General features: G+C 41.8%; 1 protein-coding gene across 1 annotated transcript in view; it reads right to left on the reverse strand.

The window, feature by feature from the left end:
- The window catches only part of cacng2a (calcium channel, voltage-dependent, gamma subunit 2a), a 64829-nt gene that overhangs the window by 8189 nt on the left and 36201 nt on the right, over positions 1–20439 (reverse strand). Inside the window, exon 2 of the mRNA XM_035181488.2 lies at positions 16992–17075. Coding sequence (XP_035037379.1) covers positions 16992–17075 — 84 coding nt within the window. The remainder of the gene's footprint in view (positions 1–16991; positions 17076–20439) is intronic.

Here is a 20439-nt window from a genome sequence, read left to right on the forward strand (position 1 = left end):
TGAGTGTGGCCACACAGCGCATGTATGAAGCTGTCTCCCAGCAGCTTGTTGCCTGCGGTGAGGGCCAACCATGGGGATTGTCGGGGGAAGATGTGGCAACAACTCTGCCTCAGGGCGGTGGAACTGCTTCTATCTGAGAGGCCACTTATTTAAAGTCAATCCTCCCTCACCACTTTCTGGAGGTTTCACGTCTTCATTTTCGTTAAGGATCTGCAGAGCCCCTGTCAGCGCTTCGGATCCTGCCTGGGGGGATGTTTAAGCACAGCAGCGCCCCCGGGGGGGAGGCAGACAGAGAGAGAGGCTGACAGATAGACAGGGACGAGTCTGTGCTGTGGACGGGTTAGTGCAGAAAAAAGGACAAGTCCATGATACACCATGTTTAGTAGTGCTGCACAGGGCGAGACACATATATTGATTTGTTGATATACTGAATGGATGTTTGACCTTCTATTAAACATTAGCTGTTGGCTAATAATGTCAGCAACCTCTGACATATTGAAGGTTTCTAACTGGACTCACATTAAACCCTATAATAAAAAAAAAGTGATTATCTTTTTGTTCATACCTGTCCAGCAGCTCACTATGGCTTTTATCCTGAAATATATTAAATATAATTTCAGTCAAAGGCTAAAAAAAACCTTTAAATACTTAATTTATGGTGCAAATTTGTCTTGCAGAATGTGATAATTTAAAATACATTTGTTAAAGGACTGAATTTCAGTTATAGTGTTTAGTATATAGTATCAAACTGAAGAAAAGAAGCTATAATAGTCAAATAATTATAGTAACAAAAATATAGATACAGGACCTTTCTGCTCTTCATATGTGACTTAATAAATGCTCCCAACAGTTCTTAACACCATCGATTAATCTTAGCTCCTTGTTAAAATACTAGTTAAAGTACTAACTTAACAATGCACTCTACTGTATGTAATAGTAAAGTATTGGGGGCTACATGTACCTTTTACTGATATATTATTTTTTGTGTATATGTTCATTGTTATTACTGATGCATGATTATTTGAACTATTTTATATGATAAATGACAGGCTTCTTTAGAATTAGGGCTTAAAAAAAACTTGATTTGTTTAACCAATTCTAGTCTTGCAGCATGTTATTATTTGTGCACATTTAGTAGAAGACTGTAATGTCATTGACATCACATCACCTTTCATCACGCTCATTTGCGGTTCATCTGTTACACTTCATAGTTTATCAGGGCGGCCTGGTGAGCAGAGATTATCTCAGCCTGGGTGACATTGTTCTGACGGAGGCCTCTTGGGAGGGAGAGAGAGAGAGAGAGAGAGAGAGAGAGAGAGAGAGAGAGAGAGAGAGAGAGAGAGAGAGAGAGAGAGAGAGAGAGAGAGAGAGAGAGAGAGAGAGAGAGAGAGAGAGAGAGAGAGAGAGAGAGAGAGAGCTATGGTGACTCTCCTCTGTGGTAAAACGCGGTCAATCTGTGGCTGCCGGAAAACAACGACCCCGTCCAAAGGAAAGCTTTGACCTCCGTGCTAATAGCCAAAGACGGTTGCGACCTCTGTGGCGTCTTGTGTTTCTGAAGCTCTGGCCCCGGCCCACATGAAAGGATGCACTCAGGAGCACTGTGATTAGCACTGAGGTCGCCATTTTGATTTGGGTTGAGGTCACGATCACACAGAGCAGCGAATCTTCAGTTTCTTCTTCCCATGACAACCACATGAGTATCGCTGCTTTCAGACACGCACCGAGCTCCGCAGTTCCTCTGTACTTTCTCCATGTGTGGACGACAATGTCCAAATAAGACGCTCCGCAGTTTCTGCGAACTTTCTCTGCCTGACCTCCTAGTATAATGTCTTTATGAATCCAGGGGAAGTTGATGTGTAAAAGGGGATCCCCCACACCGCAAGTGTGTGTGTGTGTGTGGGGGGGGGTTGATGACACTTCTAACAAAAATGAAAAAAACTAAAACAAAACAAATATCTCCCGGTGAAAAAGCGGTGACACACACGTGGAACATACCGACGAAGATGTCAAGAGAGTTTGTGGTGATAAGAGTCGACACTGGTGTCTGTGTTAAGAAAATCCTGTGATCTACGCAGCGGAGTTAATACGTTACTTTCCGCCTCTGTCTGCTACACCTGGCTGCTCCACCTCTCGCCTGAATAATGCAAAGGATTTGTTGCTGTTGTGAACGCGTCTGTGCAGAAAACCTCCTGCTGCATTGTGCATGTGTGAAAGGAAAAGTCTGGGTAAACTCTGCAGCCAATTCTCCTCATTTTACCCGCAGGTCATGACTGAAAACGGATTATGACATCGAGTCTAAGACAGTTTCGGGGAATGAAGATTCATTCACTGTACACTCAGCAGTGATAGCTATTAACACGCTTTATCATGTTTATGTTTTCTGCTGATGACTTTTGAATTAAAACAGTTAATCATTTTTAGTATAATCGATTTTTTGCTTTACCCTTCTGCTGATAGCCAATGGCTGAGCAACCATTACTGAGCACGGCAGAACATTTAAAAACCAAAAATACAAGAAGAAACGTTTTGAGGATTTAAAGAACTGAATTAGCCGTTTTGTCTTGTCTGATTATGAGCCTCAGATGTTAGCATGTTCTGCTAAGTTCGCCTGTAAGACAAATACTGTAATATAATACTACAAGTGCATGTTTAAGATCCTTTTCAGGGCTATTTGTTTTAAAATGAATCAGCTAGAAACATTAAAGATTCAACCAGAAACCAGGCTAAAATGTAGTTTTAGCACTAGCATTAAGTTGTTTTGTCTTTCTGTTCGATAAAATTGGTGCCATTGACGTCATTGATTAAAAAATTTGAAGCCTACATTTGTGGAATACTGTGTAAAATATAAACCCTGTTAAAAACAACATTTTGAGAGACAAATGTGCCGTATAGTTATCATTATAAATTTGATCCATGCTAAAACAAACATTTTATTGGCAATAATTATGGGGTTACAGGTTAGATTTGACCGGATTTACTCAAGTTTTCCCCTATAGAATCAAGTTTGTCCATATTTGTAGTATAACTCACAGCCAAGTAATATTCAAATGAAACTAAAACGACTGCTTTTTTCTCAAACTCAGATTTCTATTTATACTGGTGGTGACTGTTTCCCTCATGATGATTGGCATTTCTCTATTTACCACCACTATGACTGTTGTCATTATTCACAATGAGAGCTGACACATCCTCTGATTGGAGAAAATCTCATGTACTTTGGTTTTATTGAGCAAGAACACTGAGTAATTTCCCTCTTTGGTTTCTCTGATCCTTTTAATACACCTGTTGACAATACACTGGCTGCGTTTAGATTTCTCTCCAGGTCTGTACAGTATGAAGTGCATGTCCCCACAGGCAGTGTCTCGCTCTGCCCTGCCGTCCTGCCAGCATGCGTGCCAACCTGTTCACAGGCTGAAAGCAGATACTGTGCGTACTGTATTGATTGGCACAGCTGCAGCTCAGGCTGGTGTCCGAGCGCTGGCACTCTTCAATGCTGGCTGACAAACAACTTAATGAGACGCAGCATCCATGCAGGCCCTTGGCTGCTGGGCTTCCTCTGTGTCTCCACTCATGCAACCGAATGGTAAATAGCCGCAATATTAAAGGCATCTGAGCAGCTGATTCCGTTTCATACACGTCGAAATGAAACTCACGTTGACTGGCAGTTGCTTTAATTTCCCAAAACAAACACACACAGGAGACAATCCACCAAACTCCGAGCTACAACAAACTTGGATCATTTCATATTTATAGTATGAAGTCAAATATAAGTCAGTGATTCTTTATGGATATATTGCATTCCAGGTCTACATTCTCTATACATTTATGGGGACAAAATTATATTAAGAATATACGTTTAACTTGTAAACTCTGCGCCAATGATAATTTAGTTAACATTATTAACAAATTTATAGTTCGATTAATCAAGATCACTTTGTAAAAATTAGTTTTCACTTTGACACTGAAGTATCCCTTTTCTGTTTTATACTCCATTGCATTTCAAATGGAAAATAGTCACTAGTTACCTTTAAGATCAAGATGTTACTATAACATGCAAAAACAATGTATTTGTAAAGATAAAACCAGCGGATCCCAAACTTTTTAACTTATTTCTCTTTGCAAAAAACAGTGGCCATGTTTACATGGACAACAATATTCTATTGATCTTATTCTGACTAAGACATAAACTCCATTATGAAGTTGTTTATAGAGTATTCCTGTTTACATGTCATAGGGCATATTCTTATGGTTACTCAGGTCGACATTATGTTCACTACATCATACGTGCAATGTTCCTTTCATTTTTAAAACCCCAACCTGAAATACTTTACTGCACAATGCTGCCATTAACCCCTTTGTGTGTTTTTTGCAAAAGCTACAGCTCCTCGTTATTTTAACCTTGTTTGCACTTAAACGGTTGAAATACTCCACATGTAATTATTTGATTCCTTTGTTTTGTATGAAGTTAGAACTTACTGCATATGAATGTAGAGGAGTGAAAAGTGCAGTACTTCCCTCAGAAATGTAAACGAGTAAAGTAGCATCAAATGTAAATACTTGAGAAAAGTACCTCAAAACTACACTTGAGTAAATGTACTTTTTTCACCACTGCGGTGAGATTAATCTTTTCTTGAGAAACTGTATTGTCACTTTCATGCACCTGGTGCTTGGTATCGTGCACCCACCGACACAACACACATGTACTGTACATGTGAACATACATGTGAATTAACATGCACACACTCCCCTCTTTGCATCTTCTGCCCTTTCTCTTTCTCTCTCTTTCATTGACAGGGTTGAGGGTAAATTAGCATTGGCTCTTAATCAGCCTCCCCCAGCCCTGAATGTGCTGATGTGCAGGACGGGGTCATGCTAATCAGGTGCCTCAGCTCACAGGCACATTGATTTAGCACTACAAACACATATTAATCCCCTCTACACCTCCTCTTCCTCCTCCTCGTCTTCCTCAATACTGAGCCCTTGCGACGTCCTCGTCCAGGTTCGTTGCCCCATGATGCATCACACATCCACAAGTAACAAGAAAGAAAAAAAAAATGGTGGCGGTTGCTGATTGTGTTAAAATACACAGTGTGAAACAATGTGTATCGAGAAAGGAAATTAGCTTTGGTGGCGAAATTCGCAAGGATGCTTACGTGGCTCCCGTCCTATGGCTAAAAGCTTATGTGTGTTGACAACACACCTTGCAGGCAGAATGTAATTTGACTTGAATTGATTGGTGAATAAATGCAGGTTTCACTCTCTGGCATTTATAAACTGGCCCATGAGTAAAAGCTGAGAAGTTCTGATGTGACGTTTAAGACACCTCTGGGAATTCATCGACTTATTTTCGTCCCATTATACAGATTCTCTCTCTTTTTGGCAATTTATCCATTTTCCAACTATCGTCATCGTGATGACATTTGGATTTCAGCCATGACAAAGTGATTAATTGATTTGTCATTCAACAGAAAACTAATAATCACAACTATTTTGTTAATCCATTGAAAATTTCACACATTCTTTTTTAAGCAGAAGCGCCAAAAAATAAAAGTATTGCTGACTAAAAATCGTTCATCCATTTTAGATTCTTCAAAATGAGCAATGTGATCAAACAATTACTGGTGAAAAGATGAAATTATGATGTGAATGACTGCAGCAGGCATGTATATCTACTTTGTAAACGTTGTCCTGAACAGAAATAATGAAAAGTATCATCAACCTTAAGTCTGTGGAGAGCCCATATGTACTGTATATTGAAAGCGTTAGTGGTCGCTGTCACGGGGGACAAAATCCACGGCCCTTTTCAGTTCAGAGTTTTACCAAGTTTTGCAGTAATTCATCCAGCAGAAAACTAGAGCCAATGAAAACAAAACCTCCTTGGCAGAGGTAACAATATTGACTAGATGTATTCATTATTATATCCAGCAGTGTATATAACAGTAATGATTTCATCCAGATTGAGACAAAAATCTGAATAAAATGCTGCCATGTAAACATAATTTTCTGATTCCCTTCACCTAAATTAGGTTATACTCACAATAAGTGGACTATTCTGTCCTTGGTCGACATGTCTACGTCAATTTTCACATCATTTTGTGACATCAACAAACGACAGTTTCTAACATCTTGACGATACATGCCCAGGGTTAGAGTGTAAACAAGTAGTAGGACGTAACGTTGACATGAGTCATAATGAGACTGTTGGATGGAATATTGGATATATGGAAAAATTCTATCAGCAACTCATTTAAACATCATAATTAAAATGTTTTATTCAGAAAAATATCAATAGTCAGAATATTACTGTCCATGTCAACATAGTCACTGTTTGCTACAGGTTGTTCTGACTGTAACTCCTCAAACATGAACTGCAGCATAATCCACTGTCACAACAATCCAACACAGTCCCAATCTGACACAAAATCCATTTATAATGAACATCATTGACGGCAGGCTTGAAAAATTAAGACATTTTTAAGAAGAAGTCTTGAATACCTTCTTAGACTTGTTTATTTTTGAACCAGTGCTTTTCTGGGCATTTCAGGACTCTGGTGAATGAAAAGCTTCACACGATCTGCACATATAAACTGCTGCTGTTAGGATCCAGTGCTCCCTCACAGAGTTCTGCTCGTCTTAACGTAACATTTCACTCTCAAACACTTTGCTTCACTGAAATCACATCACATGACAGACACGCTCAGACAATTAAAGTTCCCTCAACACAACACATTTCAATTACCGTAATTACCCTCCACTCCACTGCTGATGCTTAAAAAGCCCACTCTTGACCCAGATGTTTTAGCTAATTATAGACCCATATGAAACCTTCCCTTCATTTCCAAAATCCTTGAAAAAGCTGTTGCTAACCAGCTCTGCGATTACTTAGACAGTAATGGCTTGTTGGGGGAGTTTCAGTCGGGATTTAGATTCCATCACAGCACAGAAACAGCACTGTTACTTGGACTTATACTTGTCCTGTTGGATCTTAGTGCAGCATTTGACACCATTTGACTGGAACAATATGTTGGGATTAAAGGAAATGGCATTAGGCTGGTTTAAGTCGTATTTATAAAATAGATTTTAATTTGTTGATGTTAACAATGACTCCTCCATGCACACACAAGTTAGTCATGGAGTTCCACAAGGTTCTGTTTTGGGACAGATACTTTTCACCTTATATATGCTTCCTTTAGGCAACATCATCAGAAAGCACCACTTACACTTCCATTGTTACGCAGATGACACCCAACTGTACATATCTATGAAGCCTGAGGAATCTAATCACTTAGTTCAACTTCAGCAATGTCTCAAGAACATTAAGGCCTGGATGACCCAGAACTTTTTACTTCTAAATTCAGACAAAACTGAAGTCATTGTACTTGGCCCTAAACACCTCAGAGAAAGGTTGTCTGACCAGATAGTCGCATTGGATGCTATTAGCCTGGCCCCCAGCTCCACTTCGAGGAACCTTGGAGTTAGGTTTGAACAGGACATGTCATTTGACCCACATATAAAAAAAAAAATGTCTAGGACAGCTTTCTTCCTCCTGAGCAATATTATGAAAATTAGGAACATCCTGTCTCAGAAGGATGCTGAGAAACTAGTCCATGCATTTGTTACCTCTAGACTGGATTACTGTAATTCTTCATTTTCAGGATGTCCCCAGTAAGTCTGTGAAAAGCCTCCAGTTGGTCTAAATGCTGCAGCTCGAGTGCTGACAGGAACTAGAAGGAGAGATCATATTACTCCTGTCTTAGCTTCTCTGCATTGGCTGGCTGTAAAAATTCAGAATAGACCAGATCCTGCTCCTCACATCCAAAGCCCTTAACAATCAAGCCCCTTCATATATCAATGAGCTCATTACACTGTATTGTCCCAATAGATCACTTCGCTACCAAAATACAGGCTCACTTGTGGTTCTAGAATGGGAGGTAGAGCCTTCAGCTACCAGGCTCCTCTCCTGTGGAACCAGCTCCCACTCTGGGTTCAGAGGCAGACACCATCTCTACAGTTAAGGTTAGACTTAAAGGGGACATAGCATGCAAATTCCACTTTGTTAGTGCTTCTACACGTTAATGTGGGTATCTGGCATGTCTACCAACCCAAAAACTCTGGGGAAAAAACACTCGCGCGTTTTGTTATGGTTCCTCTAAGTCAGAAACGTCATGCTTGAGTGACTCGATTGAGCTTCCTGGGTTTTGTGTCGTAACAAGGTACTGGAAGTCTCCCTACATGGCCTTGGCCCAACCCCACCTCATTCCCCCCGTCCCCCGTCCCCCCGTCCCCCACCCTCGTTACGCGGGTTTACGCCGGGTTTACACCGGACGCAGCGAGGCTGCGAGGCAGCGCAGCGCCGTTCCCAAGCAGCAGCCGCCTGGCTGTTCACACAGGACTCGCATTTCTCCGCGCTGGTCAGAGCCGCGATTCACTCACGTGGCATTTGTCTGGATCGTTGGGACTGGGAGGCTGCAGCAGTTGCTCGGGCGCGACCACTCGCTCTCCCATGCGTGAGCTAGAATTTGTGTCATCGCCACACAGCCAGCAGTGTGGAAGACTTCCGCAGTGTTCAGCACTACTGTAACACTGGCACAAACACACAAAGCCCCCACTCGTTACGCCGGGTTTACACCGGACGCGAGCGCAGCTCCGAGGCAGCGCAGCGCCGTTCTCAGCGCGCAGCCGCCTGGCTGTTCACGGGGCGTGCATTTCTCCGCGCTGGTCAGCCCCATAGACTGTATATATAAGGTCAGCCCGCGATTCTGCTTTCTCCGCTTGTTGTTGTACCCGTTGAATGTCGGGGTTCGGGGGTAAATGATGGTCTTCATAGCCCCCCCCCCCCACCCCTCTCTTTCTCTCTGTCTGTCTGCTTGTGTGCTTGTAGTGGATGGGCAGAGGGGACATTTAATTATGTGATTGGGAAAATTAAAACTCCAGGACAACAGAAGGGGAATACAAAGTATGGGATGCATGTTTAAAACGTTCCTTTTTGATAAAGCCTATGGTTAGTTCATAACTGCTGACTGCTGGGGGAACTCCCCTCATGCACTGAGCACCTCTCTGTCTCTGTCTCTCTCTGTCTCAATGACAATTATTATTATAAGTATTTATTATTATTGTAATAACTGGTGCTGCTATCATCAATAACATCTTTATATCTATAAATATCACTCTTATTGTTTTCATTATAACACATTATAGTCTGTCAGAGCTGAAACATGATGCTTACACAACTGTTCCTGGTCTCTCTCTCCTCTCCCCTCTTTTACACCCATTTCTCTTCCTTCCCCATTTTTCTCCTGTCACCCCGACCGGTCAAGGCAGATGGCCGCCCACATTGGGTCTGCTTCTGCTAGATGGTTCTTCCAGTTAATGAGGAGTTTATTCTCATCACAAAGTGCTTGCTCAACTGTTGGGTTTCTCTAAAAATGTTAAGGTCTCGACCTTACTATGTAAAGTGCCTTGAGATAATGTATATTATGATTTAGCGCTATGCAAATAACATTGAAATTAAATTGATGTGCCCACAGATAACACCTTCATGACAGCACTTAGCAGAGCGTAGCTTGGCCAAAATCACATGTCAGCAGGGAAGTGAAACTCAACACTGAGCTGCTCTACCAAGATTTAATAATCAGGTGATTGGCTGTTGTAGAGGCATCCAGGAAAATCACTTGTCGCACCCCAAGAGTGTGTACGTGTGCGTGCGCGTGTGTGTTGTTGTATTTTGAGAGATTTGTGTGCGTGTCATAGTGGGGTAAAAAATATCAAAGAAATAAAATTTGATGCAATAAACCAAACTCAGAAGAAGAAGAATCTGATGCAATTTATGAAAAAAGGACATTGCTGCCAAGATCTGGAACACAACAAATTTGATGAAGCACTTGATCGTGCATGGAATGAGTTTAAGAGCAGAAAGCTGTACTGTGTTCGGCTGTAAGAAGAACGGACCACAGCCACCTTCCCTCTAGCGTCAATCTAACGTTACAGAGCCTCCTTTAAAATCTCCACAGCCAAGAACTCCGAGGTGCATTCTTTATCAGACCCGATAAGGCAATGCTAACTTTTTTAGATGGCACTAATGCCATTTCATAATGATGTTGCGGTATTATTCATACTTACATGATTACAAATTATTGTTTAATCTATATAAACTGTAGATCGTTGAAAAAGTCAATGCGTTATTGGCCTATAGGGTTTGTACCAATCAGGCACCGGTTCCTATACGGTACCATCGGTACCTACTGGACCGACTCGATTTCTGTGCCTGAGTTATGTAGTGAGTAGTTGTCCTGATTACAGGCAACATAAACATCCCTTGGCCTAGACCAAGCACATCAGCTGTGTGCAGCCCTGGTGGTGGGGAGACAATCAACGACGGGTTTGGATTTGAGAGTATTTTGTTGTATTAATCACTAAAACTGTTAAGTGTTAAAATACTGTAGTTGAATTTGGTTTTATTTATTATGTGATTTGGTTATGTCAATTTTGCACTTATTTATATTTGTATATTTAGACTAGTTAAGTATATAGTTCCATTTTGCCTTAGCAATAAAGAAGTCGCTGTTATTGTCAACCGTAATTTTTTACTTTATTAACACCACCAATAACTAACTCCAATTTTCTGGCTTCATAGTGACATCATGAAGAATTAATTCCTACCATATATTATGGAATATATATTTTCCATATTATGGGATGGAAAATATCAGAAAAAATATATTTTTTTTATGTATGACATCATTTTTTTGACATCCTCGTGAAATTACTTATCATATGACATCATATGACATCATATGGTGGGGAATAATTTTCTAATCAATGTAAGCTTTAGATTATCTCTGTTATTTTCAGAAATGTCTTGAAAATTTGTTTTTTCAGTCCCCTTTTTTTCCTGACTTTGACCTTTGACGGAGCCTCTCAAAAAGTTAATCATCTGTAGATATCCTCCCTACTAATACTCCCATCAAGTTTAGTAAAAATGTGTCCATGTGGTGTTAAGTCATTAATTACACACACGCACACACACATAGGGGTGAAACCAATACCTTGCTTCTGGCTAAGGTAGCGAGCAGGTAAATGTAAACACATCTTTAAAATATGTCACTGTGAGATGTGAAATATGCTGACATAGCACATTTCCATGATACAAGAATTTATCACGGAGACAAATGTTGTGTAAACAGTTGTTTCTTCATGTTGTAGCAGCTGCGGGTCTTTGAGCTTTTAATTGCCTGCAGGACCGCCTGCATCACTACCACTCGTCTCATTCTGATGTGTTCGGAACAAATACTGTCAAAGCTGACTCTTTGCTTCTTTATGTTTGGAGATAAAATAGGTCACTAGTATATAATTTGTTGTTTTCTCTCGCAGCGGTTGGACTATTCAGACAGTTTCTGCTCACAGCTTATGAGTAAATGGGAGTGTGTATAAATGAACCGAGAGGGTGCAGCCGTCCTCCAATGATAACGCTGTGAAAGCCGAATGCTGCGGCCCGTCCTGTGATTTCTAATCTCACTTCAATACGAGGACACCATCTCTCACCTCTGTGTGTTTTACAAGCTGTTCTGCCTCTATATCCGATGTTAATATGATATAAAGTTAGAAGGCTATCACTCACTCGGTCAACCAGGACAAAAATGATTGGCTTTTAATTTATTTGGCCCATGTCCGCGTGCCGCATGCGTTTATATCAGTCGATGGATTCCTCATTTGTTGCCTTGGATACCGAGAAGAACGGGACGCTCAATGTCACGGCGACCAACTGCTAAATCAAACACTGGATTTTAATGTCACTGCCAAGATTTAACACATAATATAACCTTCTGACAACCTCGTCTCAGCTCACGTGATCACGTTAAAGCTCACTGGTGAAGCCCCCCACCTCTTCACATGACTCTATACTGCCACTATAGCCGCTGCACTGGTCGACGAGCCGAGGGTGTCGCCACACCCTGCTCTGCCCTACAATCCTCTGCGTGTCCTGCCCCAGACCCATTGATTTTATCGGGCGACACCAAAGCCAGTTCAGGCCAGCGTCCAGTCTGCCGCGAGGCCCCAGGGTGACACAGGCTGTGACAGGCCTGCCCTTCTGTCACCAATGTCAGTGAATACTCTCAGATCAACGCATGCAAGCAAGCATCAGTGTCAGGGATTAACACTGGCTCGGGGCGAAAACACCCGGGAAAGTTCATATGAAAATCAAACGAGGGGGGTAAAATTACCTCATAATTGGTGGTAGTAGCAGGAGTATTTAAATTTTTTTGCATGATATTTCACTGATGTGTTCTAATGCTGAAACTACTTTCCTGCAGCCCACATTAATTTAGCCAGTGCTGTGCCCGAATTACACACTATGCAGTAATTTTGAGCATGCCGTACATTCATAAAGACAAATTATGAATTAAATGTACTTGAATATGTGGTTGATCTTTCAATAAGTTCATGTATGACAAAGCAACTCAGGAAACAAATTGCACTAAATGCAGAAATTAGCTAATGTATCCCTGGAAATACTACAGCGTTTTATATTTTTAAACAGAAATTTTGTGGTCACCAAAAATATTAAAGGGATAGTTCCCAGAAAAATTTAAACTCACTCATTCTACTCACCACTATGACGATGGAGGGGTGGGTGAAGTGTTTGAGTCTCAGGGGTAAACCGCGTTGCAGCCAAATCCAATTGAAGTAACTGGGGCCCACTTCCTCAGTCGTATTAACATTTTTTTAAAAACAGGCTAAAAACTTGGTGTAATTGACGCGGTTTCTAGTCGTAAATGACTGTCGGGAAGCACTTCCCGACACTTAGATGACACCACACGAGCAGTATTGAGGCCTTTTCTGTTTTTTTTTCTGTTTTATTACGTCTGAAGAATTGCTACTTCAAATGTATTGGATTTGGCTGCGACGCTGTTTACCCCTGAAAATCCAAAAGTGTTTTGTGGACTCAAAGAGTTTTTTACATCAGCATAGTGGTGAGTAGATAATGAGTGAATTTAAAATTTTCTGTGAACTATCCCTTTAACATACATCTTTGAACTTAGCAAACCGCTGCTTATTTACACGCAGCAACATTATAATTTATTTGGAATCATGTTTGTGTCAAGTCCAAAATTCACTCTCTTTTATCTTAGATTTTGGTCTTCACCACCTCCGATGGGAAATATCAGACTGCTTCACTATATTCACCAGCTGGTATTTAAGTATGTGGAGCTACGAGAGAAGTGAGACTACATGAAAACGGATAATCAGCTGGACAGATAAACAATGAGCTGAAATAGGCTAAAATGTGAAGCTGCAGAGTCGAGTGATGTTTCATCACTATGAGCGACCCCCTAGTTGGAAATATTGATTATAACAGTTTTACTGTAGAATGCCATTGGTAATTTAAATGTGCTTCATGTTCAAAACAATACTGAACACAAATGTCTTGAATATTTCCTACCAAAACAGTGTTAGTACATCAACTTTAGGATATGGAGCATGCTTTATAGTTTCAGTCTATAGTAGGTAACTGGGACACTGCATGACAGGGGGATTCCAGTGCTGGGGGGGGGGAAACAAAGCAGTTGTTGATGTGAAAACAAGCAAACATGGAGCATGAAGCAGGAGAAAATGATGTGGCCAAGAGTGAGAGAGAATTACAAACCTACACAATAAAAACCCTACATATCACATATAAAATGATCAGATGAATCAGCAGTGAAAGGATGAAACATGGCACAGTTGCATAATGCTAACTGTTTATTTATTATGAATTAAAATATACTATTATTAATTCGATATTTATTCATTATTTATTAACTAATTCAACATCAAAATAGTTGTATCTTATTTTTTCATTTGATTTCTTCATTATTTAATTAGTCAATCAACAGAATAATGAGCAATTTCAATCATCAATTTATCAGGATTTTTCTTTTTTTAACAAATGCCCCCGAAATTCTTTAGTTCTATCTTCTCAAATGTGAACTATGTACCTTCACTTTCACATCATTAAACTGAAAATATTCAGCTTTAAGACTCTATTCATTCTAGAAGAAATGATGAGGGTCAAAGTCGAAAGTTTAATCTTTTATCTCCGTCTCTGTTCACCTCCTCAGGCACGTTTTCTGACATTTAATAGATAGTGACTAACGTAGAAAATAATAAAAAGATGGATCATTTAATTGGATAATTGTTATTTTCAGCTTTAGGCTAATCGACTGATGGACATATTGTTTCAGCTCAAAATTTTAAAGAATTATTCAGTTTTTAAAACCGGTCATGCTTCCTTCCTCCCCTCACATGACCCTCCTCTCTCTATGTTACGGTGAATTGGTGTGTCTCAGTTTAGTAATATTAGCTTGTGAAACTGGGCGTTTTCTTCCCCGCTTTCCTCTCTCAGCTGCTTAGCGCCCAGTGGAGCAGTGGATGATGGGAGCTCCGACACGACATGATCTAAAAACCCACTGGCGCTTTACTGTGCCTCAGCTGGCTTATATAACCCTGTGTGGATGTGCAAACTGCTTTGCTATTGGGAGAGCTGCAGACTCATGGAACACACACAGCGAAGCTACTGATATGTGGTGTGTGCGCACGAGGACAGCAGATCAGTGTGTTTGTGTGTGTGATGAAGCGGGGGTGCATGTTTATAGTCAGATTTGTCTGTTTTCTGCTTGGCAACCATGGCACCTAATACTCCTCCCCCTCTACGCTGTCTGGTGACGTCACCGGTGTGTCCCCTCCAATTTTTGGACTGGTGAGCATCCCCCACCGCTGATGTCACTTCCGTTGTGCCTTCACCTGAAGTGACATAATGTCTATTGCATAACAACCCCCCCAACAGCATGTGTGAACAGAGGCAACTTTTCTGTCTCTGGTCGCCCACAGGCGCCGCGAAAGTCCTTATTATGCAAATTCCAAGTGTGAGTCCACGAAATGGGCGTGTGCAGGTTTAAAATGTCATCTCAGGGGGTTAGTATGGGGACACTGACTGAGATGTCATGTGTCCCCTGTGACCTCTTCGTGCACCCACAAGAAAAACCACTCGCGCGTTTAAACAGCTTAATCATTTGAATCATCACAGTCATCTTTGTAGCCAGAGACTTGGTGTCGAACAACTCCTGACATGAGACATTACGCGTGTGATGGTGAAGAGAATGGGACGGAAACGGCGACAGAGAGAGGCCTGACCCATATAAGAAGGAGGCTGAAATATTTATGGATGTGAGTGTCCTAATTGGCAAGCCACTGGGAGTACTGCGGCCCTCTCCTCCAATCACAGCATGGGAAGAGGTCAACTTGCACACATGTGGTGTCGGTGGTCCGGGGGCCAGAGCGGGGGCCCCTGCGCGGCAACCCAAGCCAGAGAGAAGCCTCGTTGTCAGATTGATCTGCCTTCACCGAGGCTCAGGTATCGCTGGAATCATTACCAGAGCTGTTATCATAAGCATTCTCAATGGCACATGTGGACGGGAACAACCGCTCAGAGTGAGGAATTAAAGTCAAACACAACCTAATTGGCCGGGGTTAATCTCCACGAGTCGGCTCTCCGAGAGGCAGGACGTGACATATTCTGTAAATTCTGTTTCATCCCATCAACACCAACGTCGGCCCTAATCACCAATATCCCTCGTATCTTGTCGTCTTTCAAAGTTGACATCTTTGGCTCCTCTTTTTCATTCCGAGATATTTGTATTCATCCAGTTTCACATCCATCACGTGTTGGAAACATCAACACACCCACTCACTCACTATTAATTTGAATTAGATATTTTACTAGGGGGCTGGCAGGAAAAGTTCTGGAAAATGTCCGCAGCAGCTGACTTGGACAATTGTGTTCTGACATACAGCCCTTCTGGAAAATGTCCAGACTTCAGTGCATGTCTGAAAGCTGTAGAGCTAAAAATACAACGATGTTGTTTTCAGTCTGGCTTCTCTACCAAACTGATATCAAACCTCGTGCTAACTCCTGGCTGACCCCCAAACTGTTTTAGTTTAGTAGCTATAATGTAATGACTAAAAACAAGGAAAGTTGACTCCCTGACTCTCCTGCATAAGAGACTTATTTTTTGCATCTTTTGGTTTATGTTTAACTTCCCAAAAATAAATGCTAACTGTAATTTTAAACGCAGGCTCAGGCCCAGATTAAGTACTGCAGTGTGTATGTAAAAAAGTTATTTTAACTTTCAGTGAAAAGATGCCTGAATATCTTTGTTTATATCCTGTTTATTTCCGTTACTGTTTATTACACAACAGTGGAGCAGAGCGGTAACCTTAGAAACATTGTTATCTTGCATCTGTTGCTACACTGTGACAGTAACTATAGAAACGGCCGTCTCCAGCATCATTTGGTTACACTGTCCCAGCCACATAAACAAATGAAGGGTACCTTTCATATGTGTCGACATTAAAAACAACACATGAAGAATAAGCAACAACATCTTTGCAGAAAACGTTGAGTCGGATTCACAAATAATCAGCTCAAACACATGAACTCAGTCAGGGGAGGGTATCGAGCTAACGACACTAACAGTACATCATGAGCCTCCGACTCATAGTTGTGATTTTTAGGATTAGTAAACAAATGAGTTCAACAAGTGTCTCTGTCTTGCTTGCACAAAGGAAAAGAGAGCAGAAATCAATGGGCTGTGTTTACAGGGTACACAGCCGACTGTAACACTGCACGTTATGTTACACACAGCCAAGCAGTAAAAACAGATGAGCTGCTTGGCAGCGCTCAGCTCGGGCCGGCCTCACGCTAAAAGGCCGGCAGAGACGGGCAGTGACACACGGGCCAAGAGCAGTTACTAGCATCGCGCTCGGGCCTGAGACGGCACAAAAAGTGGGACACATTCAAAAAAAAAAAATTAAGCAAATATCAAGACAACAAGCAAAGGGAGTCCTGGAGAGATTTCATTTCCCCCTTGTGGTCACGTCCAACATGAAACACAGGAAAGGACCAATACAATTAAATGCATGCATAGGATATTCAATGCGCATAAGATACTCACGTAAGAAGTACTCAGACGGGTCCGCTTCATAATCTGTTTCCTCTGGAAAGTGGTCTATCTGTTTACACATCCCCTTGAGGTTTCCTGTTGGCGAAAAGAGAGACACAGAGAGAGAGAGAGTTCAGCTGAGTTCATACAATACAATAGAAACTGCCGATCTGCAAACTTGTAGTTTTTAGAGCTGAAATAATTAGTGGATTAATGATTTAGTCAAACAACACAAAATTAATCATTAAGTCAGTTTGATTTTTGATTAATCATTGAAGTAATTTGCCAAGCAAAAATGTTATCATTCCAGCTGCAGAGGGATCTCCTATGGACACAGGCCCTCGGGCCACAGAGGTCAGCAGGGAGTGTCTGACTCATCTAAAAAGACTACAAGAGCTGAAAAGGATCCTAGAAGAGACGCAAAACACCACAAATAGATGGAAAATGAGCAAATCCAGAAGCAATACTAGAATGTCACCAAATTGTACAAAGGTATAGATATCAGTCCACTAAATATGTCCGATTTTTTTCATCAAGATCCATGAATTATTCCCCGGGAAATTGAAGATGTCAAAAAACACCTCACAATTTTCAAGATAGAGGCATTGTTCCTGCTGACAACAAACAAATAAACAAAACAGAGGCAAAACAATCGAAAAGAGATCTTTTTGATGTGTGACGCATCAAAAAGATCCATTAGTCCAAATACGTTTTGTGGTGTTTATTTAAAATAAAATTATAAAGCAAGATGTGATGTTAATACAAAATATCAGAGCCCTACTCCTGTCTTTGTCTACCACTCGCTTGATGAGGTAAAAAAGGTGAAAAGGGTACACCCTGCCCTCATTGCCCAGAAGTTATGATACAGAACAAATACCTGCAGCCTAAATGAACAACAACCAACACAGGATAAATCATTATTTTAGCTAGTATATTCAGGACTGTTGGCCCGATGAAATTAAATCCTGAGACCTGAGTTTGCACATATTCAGTTGATCATTTGATGAATTGATTACATGAGAAAATAAAGGGTAGATTACTTGATAATGAAAAGATACATTACATCTCCGTCCCTTTTATGGTAACTCACATTACAGTTAAGACACTTTACAGTTTCTTTAATTCTCAGTGCGGGTAAAGTCAGAAGGATTCATATCAGGGGATGGTAGCAGAGGATACTCTGCAGAAATCCGACCTGAGCACCAGGCCCTTCCAGTAGCAGGTGGCGGCTTGTAAACAAGAGCAGTGCAGCTGGCGCGACCTGGAGCTGCTCCAGCGGCTGTGCACAGGGAACCTCATCTCTTAAATGCTTGTTCATTTGGCTGACACCTCGCCGTCCAGCTACTCCATCCAGGAAGCAGCACGCCGACTTCCCTCTCCCCTCCCTCCCATTTCCATGTCCGCTCTCCTCTATCTGCTGCACCTCAGAGGAGCCTTGGCATTGATGAGGTCACTCTAGGTGGCATGGCTGGGGAGGCGCCCATAAGGCGGCCATTACAGTGACCTGCTGCCGCGCCGAGGAGGCAGATGCCTGGGCGTTTGATTGGACCAGATTAGCGTTTCATTAACTTCTTCATCTCCTCTCCCTCCAGTGTCCCTCTAATTAGGTGAACAGGTGTTGGTTACCATGGTGCCAGGTGTTTCACGAGGAGGTCTTGGCAGCGAGGCATGATGGGCACAGCAGGGTGCGGTTATTACTTTGTGAACTGCCCACACCCCGCAGAGAGAGAGGGACCCCCTGGTGACGACCACTCAGACATTAGACAGAGCGTCACCTAGAAAAAAGAGCCATCAAAGCGTCAGCGATCTGCTCTCCCACCTGCGAAACAGCTTCTGTGCCCGGGCTACCTGCCGGCGGGCGACCACTGCTGCTGTCTGTTAGGAAATTCATCTCCAGACGGACGGATATTTGTTTTGATCGTCTGAATCACTGAGTTTCTATCCCTTTGTAGTTCTAATTGTAAAAGTATTGCCAGAAAAGTGGCAAACAAAAGATGTGTTCCCACTGTTTTCTGGGGTTTCTAGGAGTTGGTTCATTATGATAAACATCTGGTAAAGCCATGAAGTAATTGTTGACTGTGGCGGGGTCGTTCTCGATTCAAGACTAATATGACCTGATCAGATTATCTGGCCAAATGATCCTGTAGTGTGGCACACAGTGATAGGGAGAGTGAGCAGAAATCTGCAGTAAAGTTGCTCTGTACTCTAGAACCTAAACATGGCTCCCTACAGCATAATCTAGATTGGCATTCAGTAGAGTTCATGCCTCCACCAAGGCCCAACAGTCCCCTTCAGCTCAATCAAACTCCAAATATTTTATCAGTCAAAATATTCCTGATTGTTTCCCCTCCAGACCCATGAATTATTTCCCTGTGAAAAATCTTGGATTGTAACCTAAATTTAACGGGTTCTTCCTTGACGCATCCTTCCGCCAAGTTTCATGTTGTTTATGCTTAATTTTGCTTACAAACAAAAAAACCAACAAAAAGGTGGCGGGGGTAAAAAAGACTTGTTTTATGTACCAGGTTTCACAATTAATATAAATCTGTCTTTATTTCTGTCCATTTTCTATTTCTAAAATCAGTTCAGATTTGAAAATCCTCTAGTGTGTGGCAGGCATTTTTACTTCTTTTCAGTGAAAGCTGGTGTGGTGTTTCATGCTTCGTTTACACATCATGATTTATTCATAACTCTTTCTTTTGCACTCTGTCATATTTTGTTTTTATTAATACACCAACCTCTCTGCCTGAGTCAAGCCCCAGGTGTAAGTGTAAAGGTGCATGGAAACACACCTAATGGGCCTTTTTTTAAATGCAGGAAACATGAATTTTTAGCAGCATCAGTGTGAATGTGGGAAAACTAATACTAATCTTCAGCGGACGCAATCCGATGTAGGTTACCACCCCTCTCTCTCCCACTGGCCCACAATCAAAAATACACAGTTTCTGTGGCAATTAGGACGAGAGGGACCGAGAGGGGGAGATAAAGATGGAGAAAATGGGAAAGGGAAGGAGAAATAAATATAGGACGGGCAGGGAACAGAATGTTTTTGAAGGACGGAGAAAAAAGGTGGAGCGCGAGGTGGAATACATCAAGTTTAAGAGTCACAGTTTAGGCCCTGTGTAATTGCTGAGCCATGAAAAAGCCCTCCAGTGTTTAACGGACCTGCACAGTTTTGAACTTGAGGCTCCGATATATCACATCAAGTTCCTCTTTCAGTGGCAGATGAGGAGATTAGTACCGGGCCTGGTCCATTCAGCTGGAAGGTAATCTCTGTTAAACTAGCGGACTAGCATGAAGCTCGAGCTGAGCGATCCTCAGAAGCTTTGCCGGAGCTACGGCTGCAGCTTTGAGAAGTGAGCTGGTGCACACTGTAGGTGTAACCCCGCCGCTTCCTGCAACTACTCCCCCAGGCTGCTGCTGGAAATAACAATGTGCTCCTCTTCAACTTGCCCGCTCA

The sequence above is a fragment of the Hippoglossus stenolepis genome, chromosome 16 (assembly GCF_022539355.2).
Source record: "Hippoglossus stenolepis isolate QCI-W04-F060 chromosome 16, HSTE1.2, whole genome shotgun sequence".
In the NCBI taxonomy this organism is placed as follows: domain Eukaryota; kingdom Metazoa; phylum Chordata; class Actinopteri; order Pleuronectiformes; family Pleuronectidae; genus Hippoglossus; species Hippoglossus stenolepis.